General features: G+C 41.2%; 2 protein-coding genes across 4 annotated transcripts; both read left to right on the plus strand.

Annotated features, from left to right (window-relative positions):
- The first annotated feature begins 2,503 nt into the window (after window positions 1-2,503).
- acmsd (aminocarboxymuconate semialdehyde decarboxylase) lies at window positions 2,504-8,699 on the plus strand. The gene is made up of 10 exons (XM_041951388.1): window positions 2,504-2,560; window positions 4,480-4,524; window positions 6,107-6,203; window positions 6,278-6,327; window positions 6,661-6,897; window positions 7,051-7,144; window positions 7,562-7,657; window positions 7,757-7,929; window positions 8,282-8,380; window positions 8,637-8,699. The coding sequence occupies exons 1-10, from the start codon at window positions 2,504-2,506 to the stop codon at window positions 8,697-8,699; spliced, it is 1,011 nt and encodes a 336-aa protein (XP_041807322.1).
- Window positions 8,700-11,109: 2,410 nt separating this feature from the next.
- Window positions 11,110-20,321, plus strand: ccnt2a (cyclin T2a). Of its 3 annotated transcripts, XM_041950809.1 has the most exons (10): window positions 11,110-11,284; window positions 11,989-12,070; window positions 12,196-12,324; window positions 12,615-12,675; window positions 13,285-13,347; window positions 14,210-14,255; window positions 16,478-16,641; window positions 16,850-16,920; window positions 17,313-18,600; window positions 18,760-20,321. In XM_041950809.1, exons 1-10 carry the CDS (start codon window positions 11,127-11,129, stop codon window positions 18,831-18,833), a joined length of 2,136 nt encoding a protein of 711 aa, XP_041806743.1. In that variant the 5' UTR covers window positions 11,110-11,126; the 3' UTR covers window positions 18,834-20,321. The 3 variants fall into 3 exon arrangements, 2 of the variants coding, with proteins under 2 accessions (XP_041806743.1, XP_041806742.1); XM_041950808.1 differs by having other exon boundaries at window positions 17,313-20,321; XR_006007293.1 differs by lacking the exons at window positions 16,850-16,920; window positions 17,313-18,600; window positions 18,760-20,321 and having other exon boundaries at window positions 14,210-14,649; window positions 16,478-16,609.
- The last annotated feature ends 2,716 nt before the right edge of the window (window positions 20,322-23,037 follow it).

The following is a 23,037-nucleotide window of genomic DNA, read 5'->3' on the forward strand; positions in this document are numbered from 1 at the left end:
ATGGGGAAAAAATAAAAATAAAAAAAGATTCACGCCGGTTCGCTGAGTGCAGCAGCCATCCAGCGCGTCCAATATGCCACCGGTGTCGGCTCAGTTGCGCAGGGGGTGGCGGAGAAGAGATGGCGATAAGAGAGGATGAGAGATAAAGGCTTTATCTCTCCAGCATCAGCAGCGAAGCAGCTCCCTCTGTGTGAAGTGAACACTGCGAGGAAGAGGAGCTGTGCAGCCTCAGTCTCAGGCTTCCTGTCCGGCGGAGCCAGTTGGAGACAGTTTAGGGTTAGATGCGGCGATGCGATAAATCGCCGAGATCTGCCGTGAATCTGACAGGCGGTGCCAGCAAGTTTTCTTCCTCCTCCCCTTCCTCCTTCTCTCCTCCTCCTCTTACAACTCAGGACATAATTCCCACACAGGCCACAGCGTGAAATAATCAGTGACATCCACCCGAAATCACTTTTAGAGAGATGTTAGGCAACAGTTAAAATACAACTAAATGCCACATTGCTTCTTTGGATCATACTGTCATAACGACACATGGCTACTTTAATCAGCCCAGTGCTTATTTATTGGAGTAGATAATTTTGTTGACTTTCTTTCTTGATTGTGATTTTGCCCTCAAATCCCAGAATCGCCTTTTCAGACCACAGTTATCAAACAATCAAAACCCATGGAAGTCACCTCTTTCTCCGGTTTAGGCTTCTTAATGACACCACCTGCCTCTGCGCCCTGCCGTGACACTCAACGTGTTCACTACGTTACAGCAATTAGCCACCAGGTGGCGCCGAAGCGCAGGCTCGTGAGCAGGTGAGGATATCAGAAACAGAACACTTTATTGATCCCAGAGGGGAAACTGGGTCATTTGCAGCTGCTCCCACTGTAGAACAAGTTAGTGAATAATATGAGGAAATAGGAAATAAGAAATCTCAAAGAATGTATTAAAGTGGTGAGATGGAGGCAGATGCTGTCCAAGTTAAGTGTCATTCGGGAAAATGTTTCCCACCCACTCCATGACCTGCCGGAGAGGCAGAGGAGTTAATTCAGAGACATCCCTCCCCACAGAATGCCACAGGAAGTCCTCCCAGGGTGTCAGTCACGCTGGGCCCCTGGTCTTACTGCATTACCTCGTAATTATAATAACCTCATCAGCATGTGCAATAATTCAATGGTGCAATACCATGCTGTATAGGTATAGTAGTAGTAGTATAATATACTGCTATATTTTACTATATACTATTATTGCTATATATATTTCTTCATGATTACTATTGTTATATGTATATATAGTATTAGTATTAGTAGTTGTAGTATTCTAGAGTTCAATAAAGATATATTTCTATAAAGTGGGTGACTGTGTAGTACACAGCTTACATATTACCTTTCCATATTTCACATTGTATATTACTTATGTTACATTTATATTGCAGTATAGTCTACATATCTTGCATATTCTCTAGGATATTTCTCATTTCCTATTTCTGTTTTATTATTCAACAATGGGAGCAACTGCAGTTGACCCACTTTACCCTCGAAAATAGGTTTAAAAAATATGTATAAATATGTACATTATACTGCAACATAAATCAACCTTAAAAAATAAACAGTTTGAAGTATTTAAATGAACATATGTAAACTATGTGTACTATGCTACTATAAACAGCAAGTGTCTATATAGAGATATATCTATCGTGCAGCATTCTACATAAGAAACAATAGTAATAGAATACTAGATTAGTATAGTACTGCCAATACTTATACCGATACAATATATAGTAGTGTGTAGTAATAAGATAATAGTAACAGTAGTTGTAGGATAATTCAGTATTAATATGCAGTATGAATACATACACACTGTAGTGTTACACCATTGAATTACTGCACAGCCCAGTTAAACATGTTGATGAGAGTATTACAATTATGAGGTAATGCATCTGCTGACAGGAGTGAAATCAGTTAGTAATAATGAAGTAAGTCCAGAAAGCCCAAGGTGCCCGTCCATTGACTCAGAGTGACTGAGGGAGGGGTTAAAGAGGTTGATGGCCATAAATAATGAAGTAATGGAAAAAAAGAGTTGACATTTCTGTAAGATCGTTCAGCCTGATGCTTATTTTGATCTACACTCCACAGAGTGACTGTGGCAACATGCAAACTTATCATAAACAGAACTACAAGCACAAAACTATAACACAGACAGCTGCATAGACTTTCTGCTTCAAAGCACTGTATGTGTGTGTTTATGATTGTAGTTGTTATATATTGTATTTTTAGTGTACAATATCGCTTCATATCAGCATAACAAACATCAATGAGTGTCCCACACAGACTAAAGACTGGAGTCTATTTGTTTATGGACTAGGTAATAAATTACCAGAGAGTCACAGCAGCCATTCACCCGCCAGACACTGGTTTCTGTCTGAGGGCGAAGAGCGAATTTGTTGCATACGCGATCAGTTACAGCAGGAAATATCAGGCAGCAGACCTCCACATTTTACCACCGGTCGTCATAAGGATGAAGGTTGATATTCACAATCATATTTTACCCAAGGAGTGGCCCAACTTGAAGCAGGTAGGCACTGAGACACGAGTTCATATGGATCTGAAAGGTTTTTAGAGGTGTGAGTGGATCCACGCACTCCACAGGATGGATCTTATTTTTTGTGGTTGAGTGGGTTTTAAAAAACACGTTTGTTTGCATGAGATCTGTAGCAGGCCGAGCTTTTCACTGCATTCATTGCTAGTAAATGCCAATGCAGTATTTCCCAGTGGAGTGTCAGCAGGGAGTTTTATAGCTGATTCCATAAATCTGTCTGCTCAATGGATGGTTAAACTTTAATCAATGTCCAATGAGCTGGCCTTGTCATCGCGTGCCTCGTGTTCCCGCTCTTACGTCTGTGTAACTGCGGAGGCCTTGCTTTAGCTAATGATTCCCCATGTTTAGTGCTCTACGGTGGAGACAGTGTGTCCACTGTGGGATGATGAGGCCACCAGACAGGATGGCCTCATCCTTGCAGAAGCTTTTCATGCATCCTTCTTTCCATAAGTAAAGAAACATACATGTACAGTAATAAAATATGACGGGTATGTTTTGTATTTTGAGGTAGAGAAGTAGCTTCTCTGCTACATGAGATGTCAGGAAAAGTGATATTTATTGGCACTAATCAAAATTTAGTGTGTTACACTGAAATGATAATGTATTTCACCAACCATATACCATCTTAATGCCTATGAACATGTAAGTGACAAGTTTAGGATTTATTCAACAGGTACTGACTTGCTGTATTACTGAAGCCTGAAGCCCACTTATTATCTGCATCATCTGATTAATTGGATTATAGAGGTTGCTATATTTGCAAAGATCTGTGCACATACAGAGGTGTCCACATTGGTTTTTCACACTTGATGTTTGAGTTCCTGCTTTTTGTAAATACTACTACCACTAGTACTACTAATATTACAAATAATAATACTTATTTATTGTCTTTTGACTGTATATGAAAACCTAGCATGTGGGAAAGTGTTAAAGTAGCAACCTTTGCCATTGCACAAGCTGGTCTGTTCAATTTGTTTGCAAAGGACAACACCATGTTCAGTGCTTCTGCATATTGACAGCGCTTCAGTTTGGTATCAGTGAGACACCACAGATGTCAGACAGAAATCCAAATAGACCTGTTTTAGGGTTTAGGAGGGTTAGCACTGTCAACACCAATCGTGTGATAAGATGATATGATATAGAGCATATGAAGATCCATTGTGTTTTACCATGTTTTACAGCTGAGGTCTTAAAAGTGATGCAATATTTTCTGGAGCATGGCATGAGATTAAAATTATTTTAATGAGCAGGTCTCATAAAATTTAGAAAAATAGCAGAACAAGGTGATAACAGAATATAAAGTATGTTTTTGGAGTGTTTAAAGAGGCTCTCAGGACCCCAAACAGAGCATTAGGGTTAACTTCTAATAAGGTCCACTGATTAACTATTATGCATACATTTCATTTAAAGCAGCCTTTCACTGAAATAGCTACTTGAAGAAAAAGAGTCACACTTTTAAAGGAAGACATAAAACCCATCTCACATTTTGAAAAGCTGAAGCTTCTCTGTGGCATCAACAAAGTACACAGCACTGAAGATCTGCAGGGATATGAGACGGGGCTTTACTGGCTGTGTTGCTCACATACATCATTTGCAGCTTCATCTGTATGCAAAAGAGTCAGCTGCCTCAGATGGCATTCAGTGTGAGTTATCCAGAGCATTGGAGTGGATAGTCCTGTAGGATGAAGATTGAACCCTCGCAGATGGGATAACACAATCAATAGAGGCTTTTCCACAGAAGGACGCGTGCGGGATACCAAACTGTGCTCATGTTTAGACAGAGATTTCACATCTAAATTAAATACATCAGATATGTAATCTAATGCATAAAATGTGTTATAGTATATGATATTTAAATCAATAATTAAGCGTAGTCACTATGTCATGTGTTTCAGAGGTATGGATATGATGGGTTTGTCCAGCTTCACCATCACTGCAAGGTGAGTCACGCTTTGTTTTCTTGCACGTATGTACGGTGCAGGTACAGGAGCCCTTATACAACTGTACTTTATACTGCATTGTGGGCACAGCATGTTCCCCCCGGCTGCACTCTGCCCCTTGGACCTGTCAGCCTGGTCCTCGCCACGTGAGCAGCTGCAGAACTCAGCGTGGTGCCACTGCATCAGTGGAGAGACTTCACTTCAACACAGCAGAGCACAGAGCAGCCTAACAGTTGTGTCGTGAACGTAACTCTTACTGGCAAACGTTAGTTGAGCTTTTGGCATCAGCAAACTGCACATAAGGAGGAATAGTTGACGTGTTCAATCATAAACCATGTGTGGTGATGAACATCTGTTTCAGTCCTGATGCCAATGTTAAAATAAGATCGATGAGGACTTCAAGTCACATTGTAAAACAGGGGTGGGTGCGCCCAAGATTTTTAATTATAGCCATTGCAGCCAAAAAAAAAAAAACACTGTCCAGATGTTAATTGTATATCTGCATTTACATATACGCTAATAACCTTTTCAGAGACAGAGACCTTCTCTCTCATTAAAGTTTAATACCAGATGTAAACGAGAGTTTACAGCTCTTGTGTTTTCCATGAAACTGTATAAATCATTTATCTGCTGCCATCATGTGGTTGTGTTCTGTAGTGTTACAAGATCCAAAGTGCACATGATCTCATGATCTTGAAAATATCTGTGATGGAAGAAGTTTTCACATCTTTACCAGTGCAACAAGGCAAAAAATACTCCATTATGAGTACAAGTCCTACATGAAACACCTAACTTAAGTACAAGTACATCAGTATTAGCAGCAAAATGTAGTTCAAGCATTGAAGTAAAAGCACTGGTTTGGTCCCTCTGAGTGATATATCATTATGTAAAATATATATATAATAAATAAGCAGAATATTACTGTTGTAGGTGCTGCGTGTGGAATTAGTTAGAACTACTTCTTCTACAGTTTTATTTGCAGGAACACCAGATATATCTTAGGGGCTGAGGAGTGACGAGACGAGAAAAGTTCTGAAACACAAATCTGTTTAATTTTTGCTGAGATATTGGGTCATTTGAACGCTTATTGAAATTGAACCATGTGAGAAGTTTAGAGGGAAAAATCACAATTTGACAGAGTTGTTAACAAGTCATGCACATCTAAAATGTGACCCTGGCTACACTGCTTTTTGTATAATGGCAGAAGCCAAAGATGTTAGAAACTACTGGTTAAACTGAGCAGTGTGTTGTTTTTTAAAGCTTGTTATTGTTCATTGTGCAAATCCTTCATCTTTGAAGTAACTAGGAACTAAAGCTGTCAGTTAAATGCAGTGGGGTCGAAATGTAGCAGAGTGGAAGTATAAAGAAGCACAAAATAGAAATACTCCAGTAAAGTACAAGTACTTCAAAATTGTACTTAAGTACATTATGAGTAAATGTACTTATTTTCCGGCACTGGAAATATTTAAGTTTAATGAGGGAAATGACCAAGAACAAGAACAATGAATCTGCAGAGGTGTCCAGACTTTACAACAGAGAGGCGAGGCAGCCACATTGTAACGGTGTTAATGTGATTTTTCAGGGTGAAGCAGAGATGATAAAGGACGGGAAGCTGTTCCGAGTGATTCAAGAGAACTGCTGGGATGCAAACGCACGGTTAAGGGACATGGATCGACACGGTAAAGACACCAACAAGTATGACAGTGTTTCGCCTCACTGATGCCTGACATGTGTTTCTGTTCCTGACGTTCAGGTGTCACAGTTCAGGCCCTTTCAACTGTCCCTGTGATGTTCAGCTACTGGGTAAGTGCACACTAAGTCTGAGCAGCTTGGATTCTAAACAATGCAGCTATTATGTTTTACTGTTGTGTGCTTAAGACCTGAATGAAACATCATTTTGTTTGCTGTGCCCCAAATTACTGTGAGCTACACCTACCCATTCCTGTTGAAAAAAGGAGAAAATTCAATCTTCAGCTTTATGTGAACACTGCAGAGGCTTATGTACTTGTCTGCAAAGCTTCTAAACTGCTTTTTGGTTCTTTGTAGTCACAGAAGCATCAAGAATATGATTCAAATTGCATTTCAGCTTTCACGCGTATGCTATAGCTGCCTATTCTAATCATTTCTGAATTACAGGCCAAACCTCATGACACGCTGGATCTCTGTGTCCTTTTAAATGACAATCTGGCCCAGACGGTGCGTAGCCATCCCAAGAGGTTTGTGGGCCTGGGCACTCTGCCCATGCAAGCCCCTGACCTGGCTGTGCTGGAGATGAGGCGCTGCGTGAAGGAGCTGGGCTTCTCTGGAGTGCAGATTGGCTCACATGTCAACAACTGGGACCTCAACGCCTCTGAACTCCATCCTTTCTATGCTGTGAGACATTGACTGTTGCAGCACATGCTGATATGACAACACAGATCTCATTGACTAAATTCATACTGAAGTGCATGACATTACATTATTTTGTATTCACAATCAATTTCTGTTTCATGAAGAAGTGCTGATCTTGCTGTGTCTTCCATGCAGGCAGCTGAGGAGCTGGGCTGCTCCATATTTGTCCATCCATGGGACATGCAGACAGATGGGAGGATGGCTAAGTATTGGCTGCCGTGGCTGGTGGGTGAGGGAAATGAAGTAGGGACAGGAGACATTGAATATCACCTTTGGTCTAGACAATGCAAAAAACAAATATGGCTTTCTCTTGAAAATAGAGTCACTTTGTGACTGCAATTGATTCACATTTAATTACCCGTGAACAACAAAGCGAAAGCACCAATATTATACCCACAATCTCCTCAAATGATTGATGAAGGAATAAATATCAAATCACTGTATTTTCCATGTGTTAAAAACTCCCACATTGGTGTTGATTCTCTAACACTGTGCCTTCAATACTTTATGCATTTTGATTATGACCAATAATGATTCACTTTGCTTTTATATTGTGCTTCTGCCACTCACTACAATAACCCATTTACACTGTCTCATAATAACAAGACAAAGAAACATCACGCTTTGTCGTCTTTTCCATCCACAGGCATGCCCTCAGAGACGACCATGGCCATTTGCTCCATGATATTTGGTGGTGTCTTCGAGAGATTTCCTAAACTGAAAGTCTGCTTTGCACATGGAGGTACAGACCAGATTTCAGTAAATTAAAGTCACTTAAAGTGCTCAATTAAGAATGTAGCACATGATTGTTGTTTTATTGCTTTTGTTCGTGTGGCTACAGGTGGCTCTTTTCCATTCACCATTGGTAGAATTGAACATGGCCACATAGTCCGGCCTGACCTGTGTGCTGTGGACAACAGTATCAGTCCACGGAAATACCTTGGTTCTTTCTACACTGACTCACTAGTTCACGATCCAGTCGCCCTGAAGCTGCTCGTTGATGTTATTGGAAAAGTGAGCTTGTCTTCATTATTCGCTGAGCACACACACACACATACTCATGCGCACACACCATGTCATATTGTCATTGGTGTTCACAGAGCAGTTGTACATTGGCAAGACACTGGGGGAGTATTGCCAGCTTTGAGCTTTGAACACATCAGCACTTATTTGTGTAAAACCACATAAGCTTTGGATACAAAAACTTTGTACTCAGGAAGCACTCCGTCGTTTTGGAATTGCTCTACTGATGACAGTAATTATTCCTGCTTTCATCAATCTTACAGAGACTGTCAGTGTGTCTATCTGAACATGTTCACAATGTTCAGCACTACAAAAGTGAACATGTTCCGTGTTCCTCTTGCAGGATAAAGTGATGCTGGGAACAGATTATCCATTCCCGCTGGGGGAGCTGCAGCCTGGGTCACTGATTGAGTCAATGGATGAATTTGACGACACAATGAAGGTAACAATATTTTCTTCTCCTTCATTTGGACAATGCAGTTACTTCAGTCATGAAGTGACTCAATAACACACAGCCAAGTAGAAAAGGGTTAGCAGCAGTACAAAGGACACTGTATACTTTGTCTTTGGTAGGATGCTAGAAGCCATCTCCAACATCCTGACCGAAAGAAATGTCTTTGCTTTTTGTGCTTTATGAATGAGTGAGATTTTAAAAAGCACTGCATGTCCGACCTTGTATTGTCCAACCTGTTTTGCAGGAAAATTTGCTTGCTGGAAATGCACTGGAATTTTTGGGCCTGAAACGAGAGCAATTTCAGTAACATGAAATACTGAGACACAACTGTGACAGCCAGTGATTCTGTGCAAAGGTTTTACTCAAATATCCATATTTGGATGACTAAAAACATTCTGGATTTGTTTGTATAGTAGATGTGACAGATTTTGTTGTTGTTTGATATAATAAAGTATTTTACTCTAAGTACTTTATGGATTGATTTATTTGTTTGAACTCAATATATAACACAAGTTTGTCGGAGAAGGAAACTGGAGGCTTTTGTTGTTTAATGTGCAAGAACGGCATATGATCACTCTAAACTACACGTGTCAGATCATATTGTAATGGTGAATATGATATTTCCACCTCTGTTAGAAGTCATGGGTCAATCATTTGCCTCAAGATATTTTTTAAGCAGTAAAAGAACAATCTAGTATGATGATATAGTTCCTAGGCTTTCCATGAGGCTGCCAGTCTCTTGTGGAGTTGCAGTGATCTTGTCCTTCCTTTACAGTAAGATGCTATTGTTATGCCATCTCATGGTTATCACTATCAACAGTTTTTCTCACCTCTTGAAGTAGCTACAAGGAGTTTGTAACTGGTCATGCAACAGTCTCAATTTAATCCTGGTGCTTTTCTATGTGATCTACATAAGTAAACAAGACCATCAGCAAGAAGATGACTACTTCTAAATAACTTCTACAATATTCCACAGGGTGGCGCCATATCACTCTGCTTTGACAGTGACGTGAATTACCCTTTGTACAAATTCTGTGTATGTGTGTAAACCACGACTTGAACACGTATTAACATTAAAAAACAAAGCAGGCTACAATGAATTTCTGTGCAAAACAGCTTTTAGTGCAAAGATTTCCACATAAGAACATTGTTAATAATACAAAACAACAAAACATACAAACAAATAAACTGTTCAATAGACTGGTGGCATTTTCAGAGACTTCATTGTCACTATTATCTGAGTCATCTGGCTCTCTTCTCACCTCTGCCACTTTTACTTTTGGATGTTCAGGATGTTCTGTTTTCAGGTGTCTGTGCTAATTATTTGTGGAGCCTGACTTTTTTTTTCTTTTCTTTTACTGGCGCACCTGACGTGAAGGCAGCGTGCACAACGTGGCGTGATGCTATTTGCATATCTAATAAGCACCGTGCAGCTGGGCAGCGTTCCTCCCCATGTAACTGGGGGGAAAGAACGGTTCCCAGCTCCTACTCGGTTCCCATCGTTCATGTTAACGAGCCGTTCAAAAGAACCAGTTCGTTCGTGAATGTCACAACACTAATGGAAAGAACTGCAAGATTTGACAGGAACCAATCCTGAATTGGCCCTCTTCTTCCTAGGCATATACATAATGTCTGTTTAATTCATCACATATTTCAAGACATAATTTTACATTAGTATATGAATTTCTGCCAGCATTTGTCACTTTAATGACAATGGCTTATAGTTTTTAAGCAGACCCTGCTACCTGGCCATATCTTGCTGTTGACATTAATATAAGGACGTAACATTTCTCAAGAATGTATATAAGTTTTTCCATTCTCAAGAAAAGTACTATTACCAAGCAACGAAATCTGGCATATGCTTATATAACCTAGGTGAAGGGTAGGCTATCATTGTCATATTAGAGTTAGGCCTCTTAATCTTTCAAAGCCACAAACAGATGCTTTACTTACTACATTGTTATGCATCCTGCAAACAGTTGTTTGAATAGGAAAAACCAGAATAAAAATAAGATGCATCTTTCTGCTCAAAACAAATTTCTTTATGAAACTCGGTGGTGGTGCTTTTGTCCAGAAAGGCCACCAAAGACAAAGGTTCCTTGTTGTTGCTTTAACGACTGATCTCGAGCAGTGAAAAGCTGCACTAATATGCTTCTCTACTTCAAAGAATGAGTTATGCAAGAATTTGAATGCACATTAGCTCCAAGTATAGAGAGAAAGCACTTCTTGCATCTCTCCTGTGTAGTGAACCTACATGAAACACTACAAAATGGTACATGTAGTTAATTTAGTTAATGATTTTGTGCAAAAAAGACTGAACTTTGATGCAACAGCCATTCCTAAAGTGCATCACATACACGGGAACACGAATCTCTGAAACCAAACGGAGTTCCGTGAAGTTACTATCACTCTGTTATGTAAGTTTTGTGGATTCTCATGCAGTTAATAATTTATTATTGTGGGTTAAGGCGCTATGCATATCCATTCCTGCAGATTGAATCGGCCTAAACCAAACCCATGTTGTGTAAAATGTAAATAAATGATTTTAAACCGAAAAGGAAAAAAATATCGTCTCATTATAAAAAAACAGACTGGGGATATTTGCAAATGTGAGTAGTGTATGTGGACACAAACCCGTTCGCACCCTGGTCTCGCCATCGAAGAAGAAGTGGTTTCCTGTGCGACAGTGACATCACTTCCGCTTTCTCGATGCCCAAGTGAACGTTGTGGAGCAATGGCGGCGTGCCGGGGATCTTCGTCGAAATGGTTTTTCACCCGGGAGCAGCTCGAAAACACGCCGTCCCACCGATGCGGAGTGGAGCCAGACCGGGAGCTCTCCTATCGGCAACAAGCGGCGAATCTGATCCAAGATATGGGTCAGAGACTCAACGTGTATCCTTTGTAAACAAACTTATCTCGACCAGACTGGAAGTAGACATGGCGCTAGCTAACCGTCGGCGCGGGCCCTTCACCGTTAGCTAATTTGAAACTACCAGCTGATGTTGTCGAGCACATTTCTGGATTTAACGATTTGTACGTTAAGGTTTTTGTTGGTCGAAGTACTGTTATACCACTAAATTCTGAATCTGGAATCTCAATATCATAGTCTCATGTTTAGCCATGCGCTAATGTAGCATGCTAACTAGCTAGCAGAGGGTTGACGTCTAAAAGGCCATTAGGCGAGAGTGCAGCTGTTGCTAGCCCCTTGTTGACTGTAATAAAATGTCTTTCACCCCCGTCCCAAGCCTAGTTTATCAAGTAACGCCATAGTTCATTATAATATGCAACGTTAAGATGACGTTTAACGTTATTATTTGATTTATTCTTGCTATGTTGATGTAACCCTAACTGGTACTAGTAATGCTAGCGTGAAGTTATCAGAAGGATAACCTAAGTCATCTACTGTTAGCTTGCTATAAGGTTAACTGTTAACCTTTCTTTACTCTGACCGCCTTTAATCCTTTTTTGAAAATGTCCTTTAGTGTTAATACATTGCCGAATGATGCGTGGCCTGTAATGGTATATAACGTTATCTAAATTGTTCACTGTGATTTACTCGCAATGAAATTAAAGATTTCCCTTGACCCGCCCTCCAGCTCTCAATTAACAATAAATACAGCCATTGTTTACATGCATAGATTTTATATGCACCACTCTTTCACCAAATTCCATAGGAATGTAAGTATTCTGTTACATAATACTGGAACTGACCTGCAACCTGTATCATATATTAGTTTGTTGCAGAAACTATGCTATTTAGTTAGCATGGGCATGTATTCAAATGTGTTAATGCTTTTGTACAGATAATATCTCCAACCACGTTATTCTTGGCCGCAAAAGTGGAAGAACAACCTCGGAAACTCGAACACGTGATCAAGGTTGCGCATGCTTGCCTCAATCCCCAAGAACCGCCTCTAGACACAAAAAGCAATGTAAGTTCATGAAGCTCTGCATGTCGTTTGGTTGAAAGTTTTTTGTTTTTCCCCTTTCTGCGTCTGACTTTCCACTTCTCTCAGTGGTCATGGCTGTGCAAAATTCCTTGTCCTCTACAAAGGGCCTTGTTTTCACTGCCCCGGCCTACTGTTACACCCAACAAGGCTTACATTAAAAGTAAAATGAGCCTCTTTGTTTGAAGGTTTTGGCCATTTGAAATCAGTTGTTAGGGGAATAGATCAATAGACTCATTACAATTGTGTTGTAATGACTGTCTATCAAACTTCAGGCATACCTCCAGCAAGCTCAAGAGCTGGTGATACTTGAATCCATAGTGCTGCAGACCCTGGGTAAGTAGTGGCGACTGGAATGGATGACTTGAGAGAGAGATAGCGTTTTGTTTACAATAATCATTATCTTTGCCTTATCGTTATCACTAAGGGAGTAATGTTATTGATCACTGTTGAATTTATTCATCACAGCCTGTTGAGTGAAATATTTTACGGCTGCTGTATGGGTATCTTGTCATGTACATATTTTCAGTAAATCGTGTAAAGGTGACATGTCATTCTCTCATTGCTGACATTAGTCATGAAAGATGGTATTGTGAAGGCTTTCAGAGATTTTTCTCATGAATGTTTGACAAATATTATTTCACTGCTGTGTAACATTTTATTTTATGGCTATAACAATTTGTGCACACTTACTGATTACATTCAGTACTGAGGATAGTCCAAAGTGAAAGTGGTCAGAGCTGATTAGATTGTACCCAATTTGTAATGCATACATATGAACTGATTGTCAAGTTCCACTATTCATATTCAACATATCGACTCCTACTGGAATCTGAAATAATAGCCATAAAATTGAGCGCTAGATTTGCTTGTTTAATCATGAAATGACATGTCACCTCCCAACTGTGTCTGTGTTGAACTCACCTGTCATGTATTTTGTTCCAGGCTTTGAAATTACTATTGATCACCCACACACTGATGTGGTGAAATGTTCCCAGCTAGTGCGAGGTAGAGGCTTCCTTCTTTGCTCTCTGCTCTTGTTTGTCCCACCTCAGATATGGGTGGGGAGGGGGGTGAAAACCTTGCTGATTTAATGGTTACATGACTACACACACACACCTTTCTCTTTTTTCATGACCTTCTGAGTTCATTGTATGACATGACATGGCACATAACAACAACATTTACTGACACTTATTGAGCCAAGTCCAAGACTGAAATGTAATGATTTTTATTTTGGGGTTTTCCCATTTCAATTGTAACTCAGAAACCAACCCCCTTAAATATTTTATATAAAAGACATCTGTCTGTCTGTGTATGTGGGAGAATAAATACTGACAGTTGTCCATAGGCCTTTTTCATAGCAGAAAAGCACACATGTGATAACATTAATGATGGCTCTGTTCAATCCAAGTTTTCCAGTCAGCCATGACAGTGAGCCAGCATGCACAATACCAGGACAATGAAACTTGGTCATCTAAATGCAATTCAGCCATTATTTGTATTATTTACACCTTTGCTTTTCCTTCTATGGCCAAAATGTCTTCTGTGAAAAAGTCCTGCTCCCTTTTGAATGACTACTACAATTTGCAAGTTCAAAAATTGTACGTCATACGGAAATATGTCACAATACGGCAGATGTGTATACAAAGTGCGTATAGATTAATTGAATTGATGTGCAGTGCCATAAAAATGTTAGCACCAAGTGTTGTTCTTCGGTCTTGGCCTAGGCTTAATCAGTGCATTGAAAATTAACTAAAATAGAAAACATTCAGTTCCTGAACTAGTAAAAATTAGTTTTTTTTTGCTTGCAAAAATGGTAATCATTTTTTCCCCTTCCTTTTTTTCTCTTTTTCTGTCTCTCTTACAGCAAGCAAGGATCTGGCACAGACTTCCTATTTCATGGCTACCAACAGGTTGTTATCCAGCCCCTCCTTTGTTGCACTTTGACTGCACACCATAGCTTCCTGTAATGCAGGGTACCTTATCAGTGTCCAACGGGCCCTACTTGCGCTGGTGGTTGTTGGGATGCTTGCTCCCACCCCTCAGCTTCCCTCCTTTGTTCAAAGGGAGTGGAACAGGGTGGGTTGTAGCGTCACCGGCCCCAGTCGCAGTGCGGTGTATTGTACGAGGGACCACGTGTTGGCACAGATGGGTTGAATGCAAGATGTGAAGTGTAGTGGTGCGCTTGAAACCCACATGTTTGTTCGGTTGCGAAAAGTGCATAAGTCTAAAAGAAAGACACTTTGGTAGCCTGAATAGCAGCTAAAGATTTCACAGATGTAAACATTTCTCGTAGAGGCCCCTCTGGTAAGTACCGCAAATTCATTTTTAACATTTTTAATTTTCATATCCATTTGTTCAAAATGCATTATCTCCTCAATTATTTTTCACCTTTTGCAATACTTGCTTGTCTTTAAATGCAAATTTTCCTCTCTCTTCTACAACATTCTTTCATACATGTAGCTCATGTAAAAGATGTGACCAGAAAGAGTTGCAACCCATTAAGGACCTGCAGAATACGTAATGCCTATAGTTTTGAGTATCATCAATATGAGTATCTCTCATATTGATCAATAAGCATTTGGTGATTATGATTTATATTAAAGCAAGGACAAAAAGATAATCTTGACATGTCTTGTAGCAGGAAAACTGGGTCCTTAAAGGGTTAGTTTATAGAAGGCAGTGGTGGAAAGGAATTGGTATTAATGCTAACTTTTTCTTCAACTGCCAGTTGACAATGTCTGGATGCTGACTGTGAGCGATGATTGACTTTTGCACCAAACTGGCAGTAATTAAGGCTGAAAGCTAAAGCCAGTGACTGTTACTCATTTTTAGCTAAATACAAATTGTTTTAATTTAATGTAGTCAAGAAGACTCATTCCTAATGTTTTAATGGATTTTAGATGTTTTGTTCCATTTTAGCCTGGAATTGAAATGTTGTCATCAGCCAAATGCTTGCAATTGTTGGCTATGACTGATAGTGTTGTTCAAGGCCGCCGTAATCTGACAGCCCAGATTCCAGACATTGTATGAACCTCATGGTGCAAGGTTACCATCCAGCTCTAACCAAATGTGTTTTAAAATGCAGCAGTTTAAAGTTGTGGCTAGTTCTATGTTTTACACAACTTCATGCTGAGGCTTGATGTTGAATTTACTGACTTTACTTTCATGTATTAAGATTGCAAAGGTATATCTATGGCTCAAGTGTCTGATAAGTGATGGCGGGAAACCAGTTTTCATCCAGAAACAAAGCCTTCACTAGTGTTTTTAAAATGTTTTAGTGACAGTTTGTGTCTGTATTTGAGCTGTAATCGCTAGGATGGTGGTTTTGTCTTTTGTTATTTGTTACTTTTTATGTGATTTGAATGTGTTGTACTGTCTATGATCTAGACTTGCATTACATATCACTCTTGCAACGGCATTGTTGCAGAACAATGTTGCATTTATTAAATTATGATTTTAGCCTTGAGTCATAGGTCAGATTAGTTGTATTGTTTAATTTTGGAAGGCTGGTATTGAGGCCACGCTTACACTTCAGGCCCTCTAGGTTCATCCCTTTCAACACAGTCCAAAGAAAGAGTGACGAGTACAGAGAGCGTTGTAGGAGCAGCCCCCCATCAGTTAGCTGTACAATGATGTAACCGTCACATGGGTGGCCTCAGGGTTCATTGTTTCACAATGGGCAGGCTACACGTGGCCTCTTCCCGACTTCCCTCATTTTTGTTATGATGCGCCAACATTTAAACCAGCCTTGAAACATAAATCAGTGTCACATGACACAATTCAATGCTGACTTTTAATCCGACTGGGAATTATGCACCAATCGTGAAGTTATTAGAGATTTCACCTGTATTGTGTGCCTGTTTCTGACATGAGAAGCTGACATGTTATCAGTTTGTTTCAACGCAATATGATAACTTTTTTTTGCAAGTAATGCCTACAGTAAATTAAAGCTGTCTGCTCCCTCTGTGTTTTTTTTCTTTCTCTTTTCTCTACATGTGGAACCAATTGTGACGACGCCTGGCCTGAATCAACTCCCTCACATACCTCTACCCTCACATATATGTGAAAATGCACTTGTTCTTACACACGCACACACGCATCACTTGCGCATACCCTCACACACACGACGCAGTCTACACCTCACTACCTTCTGCCTCCAATACAAGCCCACAGTGATCGCCTGTGTTTGCATCCACCTGGCCTGTAAGTGGTCAAACTGGGAGATCCCAGTTTCCACTGATGGGAAGCACTGGTGGGAGTATGTGGACAACTCTGTCACCCTTGAGCTGCTTGATGGTGAGATTTAATTAATGTGTGTCACTTATCCATAATGTATTACAGTGAATAGATTTACATGGCTGTGTTTCCTGAACTTGTTTACATGGGGAAAAGTGATAGAATTCACATTTTTACAAAGATGTTCATAAGACAGGAGGAATTGCATTGTGTTTGGCAGCAGAATTTTAGATTGTTTAATGACAGTATCCATATGTTGTATTTGCAGAGTTGACCCATGAATTTCTGCAGATTTTGGAGAAGACGCCGAGCCGGTTAAAGAGGATACGCAACTGGAGGGTGGGATATATTGCTGTTTTATGCATTGAAAAGATGTATTTAGCCTGTAATTGTAATTTTGATTTGTTGGCACAGGATGTATAAAAGTAGATTGTCTCAACAAGTCTGCTGCATGTACACCTTTGTGATCTTTTAAACCAGCCAGAAGTTCCAAAACACCATTCTGAAAACAATTTGAATGTCAGGTATGATGTGAAACAGATACTATAAACTCAGACGCCAGTTTGGCTAACAATCATATTATTATAATGGTCTCAGTATTATAACCGTATTATCTGCCACAGCAGAACAGAAATCCTGCTACATTGATTATCTGTCCCACCGCCACCCCTTCAGAGAGCTTACCATGAACTAAAGTTCTAAACAGCATCACAAATCTGTCTACCCTTTAGGCAACACAAGCTGCCAAAAAGCCCAAGACTGAGAGCTCTCAGCTGACGGACAACGCCTTTGCAGGACCTTCCTTGCTCCAAGATCAAGGTGATGCCTCGCTCGCTGGACTCTCCTCCAACCCAAGTTTTTCCAAAGCGGGCGCCACCTTCACTGCACCACTGTCTCTGGACAGCTTGGCTGGCCCATACAATCCAGCTAGCCACAGTGAGTGGCCTCAGGGCAACCAGAGCCTTGCAGGGTACCCTTCCACCTGTGTAAAGCAGGAACCCATGAGCATCCCTCATCAGGAGCCCACACTGTCATTGCAGACCTCCACTTCCTCTTTGCTGCAGCATGGGCCGATATACAGGACTGAGAAAACGGTAGACTTCAGCCCTGTGAAACAGGAACAAAAAGGAGCTGGTGGGAGCGGGGTGGGCAAGCATCAGCCACCACCTCAGTCTACCTATCTTCCACCAGCTCAGCCTCCTCCACCTCAATCTGCTCCAGCTCAGAAGCTGTCTCTGGACAAATACAGAGAGAAACACGCTGCAGAGCTTGCTGTCTCTGGCCAGAAACGTAGTCAGGAACAGCACGGAGGAGTAATGGATTGCGATATGTCGTCTTCCTCCTCTTCTACCTATGCACCATCCTTTACGAGCCAAGTAGACCATAGAAAACATTCACAGCCCCACCAAACATCCCATGGTGGTGGTGGCGGCACCACTGCCTCCCCAATGAAAATTAAAGTCCCCTCCTCCTCAACTTCAGGGCAAGATAGACGCCATCACAGTGACAAACGGGACAAAGGCTCACTTAAACTCCGCCTGGCTGTTCCTGGGTCTGGTGGAAGCTCCCAGCTGGATAAAAGTGGACAATCTAGTAAAGATGAGCTTAAGATGAAGATAAAAGTTTCATCATCGGAGCGTCACAGTTCATCAGATGAAGGCATGGCGGCCAACAACAACAAGAGTAAACATTCCAGCCCTCTAGTGAGCAAGGAGAAACAACACCGTAGTGGAGGAGATCACAACCTCCATCGCCACAACAAGCACAGTCACCCTCACGCACACAGTGGGAATGGACGAGGAGGCCCAGAGGGCCAGGGAGGTCTGCTACGGGCTCCTCCAGGACTGGTCAGCATGGAAGGCAGTACGCTGGCTCCTCCCGGATCGACGTCATTGTCTTCATCCTCATCGCGCAAGAGGGTGCACCCTGAGGCCAGCCACAACCACCACCCTTCCTCCTCATTCTCCACTTCTTGCTCCAAAGTGAGCAAAATCTCCAAGGGTGGCACTGGTGCTGCAGGTACTACATCTTTTTCTTTCCCCTTTTTTCCTCCTTGCTCCTCTCCTGTACTGCAGTGTGTCTCGTCTGGCTTGCAGCTCTATGGCTAACCCCCCCCCCCCCCCTTCCTCCTCCTCCTCCTTATTCTTGTTTCTCCTCCTCCCCTCCTGTCATACCCAGGTGGGCTGCGGACCTCTCAGCAGTACCCCCCTCCTAGTGAATCGCCACATGAAGTGGGAGAGCAGAGACACTGAGTCCACCACTCTGCAGCCATGGCCAGCACATGGAAATGGCAACAAACTACCCACAGACTTTGAAGACTATGCTCACCTCCCTGTTAAGTGCCCTAGGAAAATAACTCTTTATGTGATGATAAACCCTTTACTGAAAGGCAAAAAAAACGAAAAAAGTATTGTTGGACTTCTCAATTTCTGAGAGACGAGAAAGGTGAAAAAAATATTCTTCCTGACTGTCAGGTCTCTGAGTTGTGATGCTCAGTCCTGTCTTTCTGTTAGTGTTGAATTGCTGCTCGGTTCTCCTTCCTCCTCAAATGAGTCTCGGAACGTTCAAAGGTGGGTGGGTGTTTTCATCATGGGAGGAGGTATCTCCAAATGGGAAAACAAAAGTATTAGTAAGTACTATAAAAGGCATGGAAGGTGCACTTTTCTTCATTTTCCTCCTCTTTTTTTTTTTAAACAAATAATTTAATTGATTCACATTTCTGCGGTTGTATGGAGAAAGCTAGTGGCCAGCTGGAGATGAGTTCAAGTTATGTTTGCTGGCATTCCAATTAGTACCGTTGATGGATGAATTTTTTTTTTAGGTGTAAAATTTCATCTCCTCAATTACTTTCTTGTCTTCATTTCTTTTTATACTTAAGTACTGTGCGTATGATTTGCATGTTTCAATCATCAAAGGGATTTCAAAGGAGAACACGTACTTGCTGTTTACAGAAAGTGGAGATAAATGTACATACGTTTTTGTATGTTTAAAGAAAAAAAAAAAGCTATACCATGACTACTCAGGTTTGGAGCTGCTTGTAAGTATAACAAGATAATTATAATACCTATAAAAGACATTTATTTTGTTGATCAATGCATTGGGCAACATCGGGTGAATGACTGCAGCATTCCAGTGGTGTGTGCTTCTTACAGCCTTCCTACAGAGGGCGCTGTGCTTTTCCATCACAGGAAAAATCAGTTGATGCCCTCAGAAACAACGGCACATCCAAACACCTACTTGTCACATCAGAGCGATGCAATTTGTACCAAAAATGTTTTTTTGGGGGACCTCTAAGTAGACCTTAAGCTGGATGCCAAAGGTTGTGCCTCAAAAAAAAAAAAAAAAACTGACAAGGACAGTTGTAGTGTGCTATTAAAGTTTACGTAACCCTTTTACTTTGAAGTGCATCAGACATAATTACATAACATAACAAGCTGTAGCCCTTAAATGTCAGCCCATAAGGGAGGTGGGGGTACATCTAAGTATTATTCAGTCAACCATGAACAGAAAAAAAAAATGGCTCATTTCCATCCAAGCATCTGTTGTCAAGAACAGTGACCAATTGGCCATATGCAACATGACCTGCTGGATAACTCAAGTATCTGCAATGTGGATGTCCCAAATAGGTTGTGTCACTGATGTCCTCATCCAATTGGTTGAATTTACATTTACAGCCATGTACCTGTCGTGACACGTCATTAGTTTCCTACATTAAACTCTGTATTGTTCTCAGATCATGACATGACTGTCCCCTCTGTTCTTGACTGGGTTGCATATTTATTTTAGAGTGTGCAAAACATAAGTCATACAAAAGGTCGGAGGCTGGCACACTGAACAAAAGCAGCTGTGGACAAATAAGCAGAAGCCACTATTCACATCCTTTTTTTTTTCTTCCATTTCAATATTAGAAATAAACTTTAAAGTTGCCACTACCCTGACACAATGTAAACCCTGGTTGTTGCTGTCTTTTGTTCTGCATAAAGCTGTGTTTCTGGATCCCAGGAGTAAAGAAACGTACTGATGCGTAGATTTGAATGAGGGGACATGCTTGCACAGTGCCTCATAGCAATGAAAAGTTCTTATCTGTGGCATATTTCTTACACTTGTACCCATTGATTCCTCAATAACTCACCAGAGGAAAGCTAACAAGTAATTCATTATCAGCACAGAAAAATGTAGGATACAGAAATGATTGTATTGAAAATATAAGCTGCAATATGCATTAGACACATTTTATCAGACCCTAAATGCATCACAGCACAGCGACCTAGAGATACACTGTATACATGTAAAACTAAGTGACTATACTATATGATTGGCACATTTATAAAATTACTACAGGAAATACCCAAAGTCAGTAACAAAAATCTGGCAACTACTGTATCTCTTCACATTTTATAGGTTCTAATAATGTACCAAGTGAAATGGATAAAAGTGCTTCTCATGTAGTTCCTTTTAAGCTTCAGCATTAGAATACCATGACTACGGTGTCTTCTTCTTGATGAACTTTGTTATGTAGTTTCCAGACTGATCTGGGACACAAGCCCAGTGCCCAGTGTTCCCAAACACAAATCTTGTCTAGTGTATTACTGGGGATAGGCGGCAGGCCCTCAAAGGATCACAAAAGAATACTTTGTGTTTTGAGTCACTAGTCTGAATTCAGTCATTTCCCCTTGAACCCTAAAAGGTTCTGTCATAATGTGACTCCTTGTTAACCACAAAGTCCCTCTGGGTGACCACAGCGGTTATTTTTCTGTGTTGACCAGGAGTTCACTCCAGTCTCAATTTGAGGGATGAATGAATGCTTCAGCAGCTGTTCTGCAGATGGCCTTAATCTCTGGTCACTGGAGTTGAGAGAAAACAAATGAAAATAAGGGTGCTTGTTCTCAAACATCTATTAATAGAAGAACATGGTCTGAATTAGGCCTCTAACTCTAAAGGCCCCAAAGTAAAAAAAAAACATGAGTTTGTACTGTTCTGAGAGGACTACAGGTCTCACCTTGTCAAGCAGATTTTCACGAAATCCTTTGCTTTATCCGAAAACCCTTCTGGTAAAGAGGGCATCAACCCTCTTTGAGCCCCGATGTAGAACAAAGCAGCCATCTTGTCCATGTGTGCCAGAGGTGGTTTCCCTGTGGCCATCTCAAACACTGTGCAGCCCACACTCCATATATCTGACTTCCTGCCATATCCCGTCTCACTGATAACCTGAAGAGTGCAAAAGATGCTGAGAGTCAGACAAGATCAAAAGATTCAGTTTCAAGTTCAGCTGAACAGTGAAATGAACAGAATCGTCATCTTTGAGGTGACCACCAAAATGAGCTTTCTGTCTACCTCTGGTGCCATCCAGTAAGGTGTGCCGTGGACAGATTTGAGCAGATCTCCGCTGTTGCTAGCCGTGTGGTTCAGGCAGCTGAGACGGCGTGCACAGCCAAAGTCTATGAGCTTGATGACGCCAGTGGGCATCAGCATGACGTTGTTTCCCTTCAAGTCACGATGAATCACCCTGTTGAGGTGAAGGTAGGCCACCCCTTCCAGGATCTGATGGCTGTATAGAGCCAGAACACGTTCTGGCAGAGGACCAAACCTGAGGGCAGCAACAGGGACAATGTGTGTGACCGTTTACTGCTAGCCCCTGCTCTAAAATCTTCTCACAAATGAGGCGCTCTTGATGTTTCAACAGATACCTCTGGGTAAGGTTCGCGCTATTGCGAAGCAGCCTTACCTGTGAAGGATGCTAGCGATGGATCCTCCAGGGACGTATTCCATGAAGATGGAAACCACATGCTGACAAAGTGAGGTCCCCAGGAAGCCCACAATGTTGGTGTGTCTCAGGGTTTTAAGCAGCTCCACCTCCCCCTGCAGACGAATGTACTCCCTCTTTGCAGCGTCAGGGTCAGAGGCATCCAGGCTCACCTGCTTCACAGCTATCAGCTGGCCCTGGCTGGTCAGGCCACAGTACACCTGGGGAGAAGGCAGCAATGATTGTCAGGGTTGGTTGAGCATCTGAGTCCACTGCTGTCTGTATAATGTAAAATTTGTGTGCACGGTTGTATAAACAGATAACACAACTCTCACAAAGCAGGTGATGCAAGCATACAATCTAAAAAAAATCATGCTTTGAATATGTTATTAGCTTTGTGTTGTTTTTCTAAATTAGCATACGTACTGTCCCATAGGCTCCCCTGCCGAGTACTTCACCCTTTGTCCAAGTGATGGTGTCATCTACAATCGACCCAGAGCCAAGCAGAGCAGCACTGAATGTTGAAATAACCTGCGACAAAATACACAGAATGAAGCTTAGCAAAGTAAATGAGAGAGCAATGCACAGTGATTTTAAAAACAACTGGGTCTTTGAAGCTTTGGTGGATCAGGATAATCTTTTTTTCCAGGGCTAAGGTGTTAAATAAGTTTATTAAAAATGTTCAGTCGATTAATAGATTAGTAGGCTACATG

This window comes from Chelmon rostratus, chromosome 13 (genome assembly GCF_017976325.1).
Source record: "Chelmon rostratus isolate fCheRos1 chromosome 13, fCheRos1.pri, whole genome shotgun sequence".
Classification (NCBI taxonomy): Eukaryota; Metazoa; Chordata; class Actinopteri; order Chaetodontiformes; family Chaetodontidae; genus Chelmon; species Chelmon rostratus.